This window comes from Nymphalis io, chromosome 12, assembly GCF_905147045.1.
Source record: "Nymphalis io chromosome 12, ilAglIoxx1.1, whole genome shotgun sequence".
Taxonomy (NCBI): Eukaryota; Metazoa; Arthropoda; class Insecta; order Lepidoptera; family Nymphalidae; genus Nymphalis; species Nymphalis io.
In genome coordinates, this window is record NC_065899.1 from 12,980,115 (window position 1) to 12,992,364 (window position 12,250).

General features: G+C 31.0%; 3 protein-coding genes across 4 annotated transcripts; 1 reads left to right on the forward strand and 2 right to left on the reverse strand.

The window, feature by feature from the left end:
• Window positions 1-733: 733 nt before the first annotated feature.
• Window positions 734-2,984, reverse strand: LOC126772134 (ras-related protein Rab-4B). The gene is made up of 4 exons (XM_050492309.1): window positions 2,843-2,984; window positions 2,683-2,763; window positions 2,224-2,556; window positions 734-2,146 (listed from the first exon to the last, which is right to left on the reverse strand). The coding sequence occupies exons 1-4, from the start codon at window positions 2,856-2,858 to the stop codon at window positions 1,932-1,934; spliced, it is 645 nt and encodes a 214-aa protein (XP_050348266.1). The 5' UTR covers window positions 2,859-2,984; the 3' UTR covers window positions 734-1,931.
• A 1,030-nt stretch (window positions 2,985-4,014) lies between these two features.
• LOC126772135 (ATP synthase subunit s, mitochondrial) lies at window positions 4,015-5,187 on the forward strand. 2 transcript variants are annotated; one of them, XM_050492310.1, is made up of 4 exons: window positions 4,015-4,118; window positions 4,192-4,483; window positions 4,560-4,823; window positions 4,899-5,187. In XM_050492310.1, exons 1-4 carry the CDS (start codon window positions 4,101-4,103, stop codon window positions 4,922-4,924), a joined length of 600 nt encoding a protein of 199 aa, XP_050348267.1. In that variant the 5' UTR covers window positions 4,015-4,100; the 3' UTR covers window positions 4,925-5,187. The 2 variants fall into 2 exon arrangements, with proteins under 2 accessions (XP_050348267.1, XP_050348268.1); XM_050492311.1 differs by having other exon boundaries at window positions 4,560-4,830; window positions 4,919-5,064.
• Window positions 5,041-7,372, reverse strand: LOC126772133 (dihydroorotate dehydrogenase (quinone), mitochondrial). The gene is made up of 5 exons (XM_050492308.1): window positions 7,143-7,372; window positions 6,854-7,063; window positions 6,362-6,756; window positions 5,945-6,282; window positions 5,041-5,252 (listed from the first exon to the last, which is right to left on the reverse strand). Exons 1-5 carry the CDS (start codon window positions 7,164-7,166, stop codon window positions 5,041-5,043), a joined length of 1,179 nt encoding a protein of 392 aa, XP_050348265.1. The 5' UTR covers window positions 7,167-7,372.
• Window positions 7,373-12,250: the final 4,878 nt, after the last annotated feature.

Consider the following 12,250-nt stretch of genomic DNA (forward strand, 5'->3'; position numbering starts at 1 on the left):
AGTATTATTTTCATAGTAACTACATTATTAATAAATCATTATACAGCAAGTGTAAAGAAAAAACAATTAAGTTCCATTTCACTTCAAATCTGTGTATGTTACTCTACTTTTTATTTATAATTTTAACGTTTTAGCGTTACATGCGAAAAAATATATGAAATAATCACTTCTTTGAGTTCAAATAAATTATAAGAGCTTTTGCACTAAAGTTAATAATATTCTCTTTAATAAAATTCGGCCATCCCAGTCAATCTAAAAGATTCAACTACGTCGAAGATATTATCCTCCAGATGTGGGTGTGCACAGAATTCCCTCAACCTTATTTGTCTTACTATCTGTAATCTCTCTGCACTGTCCTATTTTTGTACTATTTTAAGTGGAAACTTTGTTTGTTTATGTCCTGGAAGTAATTGGTTTATTTAGAGTAATAATATACTGATTGTTTTCCTAATAAAAAAATAAAATAAAAGATGATCTGACACAAACAGGTTGCTGAACTAACGAAATCTTAATAAATACATTGAAATCTAAATAAATACACTGCCAACTAAATAACTGAGTACTACTTACTATCTAATATCAACTGCTATTGAAAATTTCCTTACAAAGAAACATAATATTTTTATTGACTTGACGTTTAAAATTTATAATAAATAAGTACCAAAAAATTAAATATGTTCGTGTTTAAGAAATTACTTTATTACACTTGAATCATTTGAAATTTAAAAACAAATCCGGAAAAGAAATATTTCTTTATTGTCATAAAAATACAGGTGACACTTTCAAATTACAATTATGTTTTTGATTACAAATTTTAAAAAGTATTTTAACACCAGTAATAATAATTACCTTTTTGAACTTCTCACTTGGTTTACTTATATTTCTCTCATAAAAATAAAGTCCAAAGTCATACAAACAACAACAATAAATATTTTAGAACTACTTGACTATTTATATATGACCTTGATATAGATAAAAGTACATAATGAGTCATTTTGAGATCTTTCAAAATTAGTATATAAAGATTATAAATTAAAAAATAAAATAAAAGACCAATCGCGACGAAATTATTTTTGCCCATTGTTTTCAAATGTACCTAAGCCAAAACAACATAAAATACTTGTGAGAATATATTATACAAATGTACTAGATGCCTACCTCAATATTATGTTTTGGTTTATTAAGAGTTTCGCACAAAATTTCAAGCCAATTGATTGCACCTGAGTTATAAGCTAGAAGGTTTACTGTTTATAGTTAATTTATATAGTTAAAAATGTCTTAATCTAAAAACAGCAATCAGAGTGCTTTAGTTCCAAGTATTTATGACACTTAGTAAAGAATTGTAAACACAACCCGACTTCAAAATCATTATTTGTTGTAAATAAGAAGATCTCATTGTTTAAAAATCATGATATCATTATGAATATAAATTAAAAGTAACATAGCATTTTTCATGCTACATATTAACTAGTGTAACTTGGATTCTTTAACTATCAATTGGTTTGCCTGTGCATAGAACAAAAGCTAGTTAATGATATTTTATGATAAAATTAATTTCAAATAAAATAAACATTGCTATAAATAAAAAAAATACCATGTCAGATATGAAAAAAAATATATTTAGTGGCGCTGAAGTCTAAATTACATGAAGTGTAATTATATGTTATATTTTCCCCAATAATATTGATAATAATAATTTACTAATGTTTACACTTCTTACCTATGTTAATATTAAAAAAAAGATTCTCCTCCCTAAAATACATTCTGAATAGTTCGAGTAATTTTTGAATTTATAATTCAAAATCTAAATTCTAGTTTTACTTAGTAACTAAATGTTGTAAACAAAGTACATCACATTCAAAGATAGAGAAAATTATGACTCCAATTAAGGATTTTTTTTTTTGATTACTTATTCTTATAATTAAAACACGCTACACATGGCAAGCACAATCTGATGGTGCCCTTACAGTCTTCTTTGGTGCTGATAATCTCTTAGAGGTTCCTGTTCCATACTGTATCCCAGAACCTATTCTTTCAGGATCTAATTCTCCAGTCTCAATTTTAGCAAGAATTGTTTTTGAACATTTCAAGAATGCTTCTTCAACATTCTCCCCAGACTTTGCACTACTTTCAAGAAACATCAGTTCTGTAGAAAAATATAAAATATCAAGTAAAAAACAATATTTAAGAATTACACATATTTTTCTTTAATAAAAAAATTACCATTATCTTGGGCAAATTGACTAGCTTCAGAGAAAGTAACTTCCCGTGATTCCTCTAAATCTTTTTTATTACCGACAAGTAGTATGACTATGTTAGGACTTGCCAATGTACGAGCATCCCTTAACCAGTTAGATAGAGCGTTGAAAGAGTCACGAGATGTAATGTCATAAACAAGTAATGCTCCAGCAGCTCCTCTGTAGTATGATCGTGTAACAGAACGAAACCTTTCTTGACCGGCTGTATCCCATATTTGTAGCTTTGTCGATTTGCCTCCAATATTTATAATCTTAGATCCAAATTCTACCCCAATAGTGTGACATCGATCTTCTTTAACTAAAATGTATGCGTTCCTTTATTAAATTTTTAATTTAAAAAAATTTACAGCAAGAAAAAGCAAATTGTACAGATTTAAATGTAAATACTTCACACATAATAATTAATGCAACAACAAATACTTACATTTGTTGCCAATAAAATTGTTAAGAAGACTTGATTTTCCTGTACCCGCACTTCCTATCACTAAGAATTTGAACAAATATTCTGAAACATGAAAACTGTTAACATATACATGTAGAGTTAATACAAATATTACACGTCATTGATTGCAAATAAACATTACCATAGGATTCAGACATGGCTGATGCAATTTGGGTTAATGCTATATATACCAAAGGTTTATTTGTTATTCTTTGAAGAAAATCCAAAACCTTTTCGTTGCGGCTAATTGTAGATATGTCAAAACTGTCACAAATAAATAAACTTCAAAAAAATGTTGCCAATTGTGTGTGTGTTGAATTTTTTTTTAATAATATTAGAGAATATAAAAAGTATATATATATAGTAAAAGTATATATATATTTTACAGAATAGGAAGGTGGACGAGCATATGGGCCACCTGATGGTAAGTGGTCACCAAACGCCCTTAGACATTTTCATTGTAAGAAATGTCAACCATCGCTTATAGCCAATGCGCCACCAACCTTGGGAACTAAGATTTTATGTCCCTTGTGCCTGTAATTACACTGGCTCACTCACCCTTCAAACCAGAACACAACAATATCAAGTATTGCTGTTTTGCGGTAGAATATCTAATGAGTGGGTGGTACATACCCAGACGAGCTTGCACAAAGCCCTACCACCAGTAAAATCTATTCAAGTTTCTTGTATATGTAGCCGAGATGGCCCAGTGGTAAGAACGCGTGAACCTTAACCGATGATCGTGGGTTCAAACCCGGGCAAGCACCACTGAATTTTCATGTGCTTAATTTCTGATTATAATTTATCTCGTCTTTGACAGTGAAATTTTGCCACATGTGTATTCCACTAACCCGCATTATAGCAGCGTGGAATAAGCTCCAAACATTCTCTTCAAAAAGGAAGAAGAGGTCTTAGCCCAGCCGTGAAACATTCACAGGCTATTACTTTCTTTATTGTTATTCATGAGCAGCTTCTATATTTCACGCTTATTAAGTCTATGGTGATCAAACAGGCAATATATAAATCATAAAGGAAATTAGAGTTCACTACATAAGGGCGAGTAATCAACAATAATGCAATATATATGACACATATAATCCTTAATTACACTGTTTTTTGCGAAAGACCCACATACTCATATATTATTGCATGATTCTTTTTTTATTTTTTTCATTTACGGAGCTTTGAGATTATTGCTCTTATAATTGAGAACTCTGAAATTATTATGTAACATATATTACGAGAATTTGAATCACATTCATGCAATCTTACAATTATTAAAGATAAATTTTATATAAAAAAATTGCAACACTGATTTAATTGTTGTCAAGTTTTCATTTTTGAGTGACAGCAAAATATTTTTATTTTGGTAACGATTAGTATTAACGCATCTTTGAAAAATGTATAAATTACGACCTGTACGTACCATATTGGTGCATTGCATATATAAATGTTTAAAAACAATGTATAATTATGTTGAATGTTTCTTAGGTGATCAATAATCTTCATGATAACTTTAGACGTAAAGCAATCCCGGTGAGATCATTTTGGGAATATGTTAATATGATGTTTAATAAACCGGATCCAGAGCGTATAAAAACACTAGGACCTGATAGAGCATGTGCCGAATGGGTTCTTCGCAATGGAGGCAAAATTATTTGGTCTGATGGAAAAAAACTTGAAGACTATAATTCGCTTCCTCCAGAAGAACAATCTGTGCCAAAAATAGTAGCTATAGATGGGTCTGATTCATCCATTTCCCATTATGGTTTTCCACATTTAAGTATGTCGACATTGTGAAGGTCATAGTTACATAACAATTTTGAATCAATTTAATTTTATATAAATTTTAATTATAGGTGGTTGCACAATGTTAGAGAAAATTATACTCCATAATAACAAATATATAGATGACAGAGCAATGAAAGGACTTGCATATGGTGACGCTACTCTCAAATATGCACAAGTTTCAGAATGTGTAAACGTGACTGACATAGGATTGAAAGAAATTAGGGTTTTAACAAAACTAAACACCCTAGTCCTATTTAAATTGTCAAGTGTAAATAACTTGGATGATTGTAAACAGTATCTCCAGTCTCAACTGCCAAGTTGCAAAATACTAGGTAAATAGTTCATTGTTTATATCGTCATTTATAGGACATACTTACTAAAAATACTTGTAAAATTATTTATTTCAGGCCAAGAAGAGCAGGTTAAGTGTTAAATGAATGGATTAAATGAAGAAAAGCTTGTATACTAAAATCTAAATTGCTTTTGTAGTCATGTTAATTAAGAAAACTATTTATAGTAATTATAATCTTTAATAATTAACAATTTATATTATTTTACACCTTTACCAACAGCAGAACTAACATCATTATAACCATCTTTTAATAACAACTGAGCTAGTTCCGATTTAATCTTGGTAACAACTGGAGGACCGTGATAAATGAGCGCCGTATATATTTGCACGACACTTGCCCCAGCTAATATTTTTTCATAAGCATCTTGACCGGTGAACACACCTCCTACACCTATTATGGGTATGCTACCTAAAAACAAGGACAGTATATATTAAGGGTATGTACCTAAACATATATCACTAATAATAATTTTATCTTACTAATAGATTTATCTTAAATAAAATAACATATGAAAAGCTAAACATTTAAAAAGTTTCATTACATCAGTGTTTTGTTGAGATGACTGTACAGGTGGTGCTGTAGTAGTTATTAATAAACCTGATCATTTTGTTTATCAAATGAATCTTGATATTTATTAAAAGTATTAACCGACCCAGTATATATAGTTCCATTTGTATGAATAGTCAATCAATTCATTTTGGAGATGAATTGTGATATTGTTTTTATTTCAAAAACACTATAAAATATCTAAGTTTAAACTATGGAAATAGAAAAATACTTTTTCTGAGGTTAACTAAAAATTTAAGAAATTATATATTCTTTTAATACAATATATGCTGTCTTCAAATATTTTGAGTATAAAAATATCTTATTTTTGAATTACACATTTAAGTTTGAGCCATGTAGAGATGTAATATAGTGCATTTCTTGCTGCTGTTTTGCAGTAATTGTTTCTAAACAATCATCAAGTTTATAATATATCAGTACAATATGATTACCATATTGCCTTAGGTCAATAGACTACTCCTTTCATATATATATGTATAGATTTATTATTATTGTTTATATTTGAATTATAAAAATAATTTTCATTTATATACCTTTTGTTAGTTTATACATTGTTCTTATAACATCAGTAGATTTATTTGTCAGGGGCTTTCCGCTAAGACCACCTATTTCCTTTGAAAATTCTTGATTAATGAGCGAGGGTCTTTCAATTGTGGTGTTGGATATGATTAGACCGTCAACTTTAGTTTCTTTCTTTGTTATTACCGAAACAATTTCTTTCATTTCTTCAAGAGTCAAATCCGGTGCAAGTTTTAGAAGCAGAGGTGGCCGCTTGCCTCCTTCTAATGTGTTTAAAGTTCTATTGACACCAGCTAACAGTTCCTGGAGCTCGTTTTTATTTTGCAGTGATCTTAAACCTGGAGTATTAGGACTGAAAAGATTTTTCAATGTTTTAATCATATTATTAGAGATGCTTAAAAGAAAATCACTTAGATATAATCTTTAGTTACCTGCTTATATTTATTACAAAGTAGTCAGCTATATTTTGAAATTTCTTAATTCCTAAACTGTAATCTTGGACAGCATCATTGGAAGTTTTATTTTTGCCTAAATTAACTCCTAAGAGTCCATTTTGTAGTAAAGCCTTGTCTATATTCTTTATTTTTTCATATACTTCTTTGTGACCTTCACTGTTGAAACCATATCTATTAATAACCGCATTGTCCTCCGGTAACCTAAACACTCGAGGTTTTGGATTACCCGGCTGTGGTTCAGGTGTTATTGATCCAATTTCCACTACAGAAAAACCAATATTTCTTAACCCTGTGATAGCGTCACCATGCTTATCAAAGCCGGCAGCAATACCAATGGGGTTACTAAGTTCATACTTTAAGAACTTTGTGTTCTGGAACAAATTAAAGTTGTAATTCTTATATCATTCTATACTCATGTTTAAATGTTACAAATTTGTATATTAATCAAAACAAGTGTGACAAACTTACAAGAACTTTAGGATCTTCAAAATTTTCTGTGGGAAATAATCCATACTTAATGGCTGATACACCAATTTTATGCGCCCATTCTGGATTGAGCTGTTGGCTCAGCGGTTGTAATACATTGTCATAATAGCCATTGAAATCTTTTTTGAAGTAAATAAATTGGTACGACAGGGAACCCCCTAATGTCAAATAACAAAGAGATTTTATTTTTTTCTAGAAAAAAGAAAACAATTATAATGACTAAAACAAAGAAAGAAATAAATAAAATCATATAATCATAAGTTTTACAAACCAAATTACTTTGTTTTCGACTCATTATGATAGCTAGCTATGTTGTAAATAAACAATATTATAGTCCCTTAATAGATAAACTTTTCAAAAAGTATTTATTTACCGGTTGTAAAGGGCATTATTTATTGCATAAAATTAAATGCTATTCGCTATATTTAATTTTGTAAATATAGGTAGGTAGTTGTGGTAAATGCTAATAAAATACACATGTCAAGTGACATATGCGTTTTGACATTTTCAATTACAATGTGACTTTAATTCTTTCTTTCCTATCGGCACGAGTATGGCATCATACAACCACTGTCAATGGGCGTGTAACAAGTTTCATCAATCTCTAAAATCTTTTAAAAACATGGCTGGTTATGGAATAAATCATTAATTTTAAATAAAAATATGTTTTAAGCTATCAAAGGATGTGCTGTCCGCAGCTTCACCAATTTGTTGGGAATCTTGAGTTGACTGGAGATTTATACACAACAAATTTTCACACAAAATTTTACAAAAACTCAACAAAGATTAGCTGGAACATTGGATAAAAATATCATGAATCACTTCCTGAAGTACACTGGCCAGTTGTGGCCAAGCATCAACTCTTATGACCTGGCTTTATAGCCAAGGGTATACAAACAAGCCGCGGCATAGTCTACACTCCACTCCATCAAGGCTGCAAATTCAGGCAGTAGTATTTTTGTGTCTCCTATGTTAGATTCGTCTGAATTAAAATAAAGTTTGATTTGAGAGGTATCAAATACATGGATGCAAGGACACAAGATGCAGCTCGAAGAATCACCAGATACTGATTAGAAAAGTTTGCGTATTGCTTTGGTTGCTACTTGAAAATGTTAGACTCAAAGACGACAAATATCATATTTTGACATAATAACGAAACAAATAACGAAGTAAATAATAATTGTAAATAAAAGATGAAAACAAGTATATCATGTATAGTATATAGAAATATTACAATAACTACGGGGCTTAGAGATTGTGAAATTCAAAACTGAAAATATCGGTTTATTTTTTATGTTATAATATTATTTAACAAAAATAACAGTATTATACATATTATTAAATCAATACATTATACATTCAACCTAGTAGTTTAAATAAATACATTGTAGGCAGTAAAATGGTCTCCACAGGCGTCCTAGTGTGGAGACCGAGGGCCGCCGACTATTTTTTGTATTTCTGACAATAAAGGTATATTGTATGTATTTAGTAGCAGTTAACTAATAATTCTATTATCAAGCACATAATTAAGTGACTGCACGACCGAGTACAACTTTGACAATGAATTCAATAGAAACTCAATATTTACTTAAATTATTTTCAGTTTGTTTGTCTAACTTCTACGACTATATTAGATCATAATGTAGCGTTTACTAGTATAATATTAAAAGCTTATGTCACCAGACAAAATAAAAAGTAATATGCGCAGTTATATAGTTTTCTTTGAGAATGGTCGCTGTTGCCGAAATCAGGCAAAAGGGTATTATTATTTAGTAGGTGGTATGTCTTTGTGCAAGCCCTTCTGGGTAGGGTACCATATATCCACCCCTCAGATATTTTACCGCTAAATAATAATACTGAGTATTGTTGCATTCCGGTTTGAAGAGGTAGTGAGCCAGTGTAGCTACAGGCACAAAGGATATAATCTTATTTCCCAAGGGTGGTGGTGCATTGGTGATGTAAAGAATGGTTATATTATTTATACCTAATTCCCTAATATAATCATTATTATGAGTTGTATCTAATATTTGTTAGACCTTTATGTCCCATCGCACGTCGACCGTTGAAACAGTGAATTATATACGAAGCGTGCAAACAACATGAGGTCCCTGAGGAACTCTCCCAAGATATGAGCAAAGTGGAGATATCAGTGTGTCGTCATCCATTCATCTGACATGGGCTGACTATATTTTGAAAAAAAAAAAACAATTAAAGCAGCTTACTCTTTCATTGCCATGCACTCGAATGCGAGTCGTAACTATAGTGACGTAATCCCTAACGGCTGTAGTAAGCGACAAGCTAATGGAGTTGGTAAAATATAAATGTTTTTTTTTTTAATTATTTATTTCGCACGCAAAATTGATACAAACAAAAACAAATTGTATCCTACTGGATTAATTAATCGGCTTATATAGCGATTGACTCGACTAGCGAGAGTGACGAATATTTTTCAAAAATTTTGTGGCATCTGATTTCTATAATGAAATCAGAAGCTTGGCAGTGAAAGTGCTTAGTAAAACCATAAGAGTGTAATTTTGACGGGCTTCAAGATGTGGGTTAAAGGCCTGACAAAATAGGCATAGTAGGTCACGTACGGTTTCCACGAATCCCCTGCGCAGTAAGCATATTATCTACCACACCCATAGCAGCGGTAATGGTGTTATGGCTTTTTTTAATTATTAGTAGATTATGGAGCAGGTATGGCTGTTGTGTACTCGTGCATCGCGGGACGTTATCTTATTATATATCTATTATCGATGGGGGTTATTGTAAGAAAGCGTTTACAACAATATTTCATCTTGATTATAAATACTGAATGCGAAAAGTGTGAAGAGGTAATTATGCGAATGTTTATATAACATAATAATCGATCGATGAAAAATATTGAATAATAATTAATCAGGGTATGATTACTTATCTGCGATTTAAGATTAATATCATGCACTATATTGTAGGTAGGTAGCAACTCGCACGCGAGGCGACGTGATAGTTCTCGTATATGAAAATAAAAAACAGCGATTCTCGATTAGCCTTAAATGGTACTACTACGCTCGTGTGCGTCGTGATTACTTTATATTATAGGATACTTTAATTGATAGCAGTCAGAGGCGGCCTCTGAGTATTGAAACTGATTTAGTAACATTAACAACACGTACCAACAGGCAACAAGAGAGCTCACTACAAAATACAAAGCCGATCAGCGTGCGTTCCACTTCATAGATACACACATCATCAGAGTTTTTAACATTGTGTAGCCTAGTAATAAAAAGTACCTTCGTTTTTAGACATTGTTATATATTTCGTGGTTATGGTACTAGTAAGTTATATGATAAATCTACTGTTGTAAAATGGGTCGCAAACTATATTCTTATTTTATTTTACCGCTTAATACATTAAATATTAAGGGTCCGTTCACACAGACCGGCTCGGAGAGCATCGGCCTGCTTTTTTCTTTTCACACAGACCGGGTCGTATACGCTTGGAATTGGCCGGAGCGCAGCCGCCAACTATTTCACATCGACCGGCTGGAAGAGATCTGAAAGCGGGTGCGAGCGAGAAAGAGCACGCAAGCGGAGCCGGTCGGCTCCTTTTATTACTTCACACGAAGCGCGTTCAGGCATTTTTAATGACAAAAAAGGTGCAAATGCAAAAATAAACTTTACTACAATCACTCAAAACACTGTTTCCAACGTGATAAAAATCTGCTCTCCTCTCCGAGCCGGTCTGTGTGAACGGACCCTAAGATCGACAGATATAATTTGATTATGGTTAAATAAACACAGCCATAAATAAGTAAAGCTACCATCGGTTCGGAATGTATGGTCTTTTCCAATGGAAGGACTAAAAATAAACAAAATTTAGATTTACATACTTATTCCATGCGTATTGCTAAAAGCTCTGATATATAATGCACTAAAACCATCTCTTATTGCTTAAATTACCTTTATCTGCATATAACAACTTCGTCTACATTGAAATAGGACATTGGTTCTATACAATTTGTACAATTGGTACAAAAGATACTCAGAATTCTTTCCTCATGTGAAGTATGTATACCCTGTTCCAATCGAGTGAGTAAAGATAAACAACCTTATTTACATATTCACTGCGATTTGATAATGGTTCTGCTGTATCATGCAGTACAAACAGTTTTTTATTAATTTGCCTTTAAATATTATAACGCTATTCCACTTAACCTAGTAATAACCACTTTCATTTAACTTCCAAAGTTCCGATTACAACTTCGCGGACATTGAAAACGCCATGTTTTCGCGAACCTACTGTGAATATCATGGATTATTCACCATCTCGAATAATGATATCGCGTCAATTAAATGTCAAAGTTCATTATTTTTCTTTACTCCTCTTGTTGTTGGAATAGGCTATAGTTATATAATACACGATTAAATCGATGATTCCTTTAGGGATCTCAACGAAATCCACGCTTTTATATTATCTGTATAGAAATATAATCAATTAATATTTTTTAACATAAGATCAAATCTTACTAAAAGGCAAAATTTAAAATATCTGCGGAATCCTTCTTGATTAAAAAAGGAATGACTCGAAATTTAGTTCAATATGTCAAAATAAGTACTAAAAGAAGACTTACTCAAAAATGCTCATGCAAGTAAGTAATGTTTGTAAAGAGCAGTGTGCTTCGAATAGAGTAGAATAATTAAACGATTAACATTATTTTAATTACTCTCATTTTATTAGTTACAATATATATATATATATATAGAAATGACTTATGTTATATAATAATATCTTTATTTTGGCACTACACGTACCATTTGCAGTGTAATGCGGTTTAACAAGGTCACACCCTTATAGCATTTGGAGCAGAAAATAAAAATAATAACACAACAAACGAAATATAACCTGTATATACTATATGACTATTGATTGAATGCTTACATAATGTTTAGGGAGTGAATAATACTAGAGCTGTAGCAAGTCTAGTCAACCCTATAATATTGTATTTAGTAATGAAGACTGAGCATAGTCCATAGATGTTTTAATTAATATAGTAGAAAAATGAAACTTTAAACATTATTATAAATAAAAAGTTTAATGTTTAATAAATATATCATGTAAGAAAAGTTATGATTGCTTTTTTATTTACAGCATTTATGTCACCAACACGATGTAGTCATAAAAGCCAATAAAAAAGGAGGTATGCAATAATAATTTATAGGTTACACTTAAAAAATAATATTGTACTGGCACAAAACAAATAAACGTCAATAATTAAAAAAATAATATAACAAATAAAAGTTCTAAATATAAGCACTTTACATTACAAACACCAAAAGGATATAAGGTAAGTTTTTTAATCGGACGATTAAAAATAGTTAACATTTAAAAAATTACTGC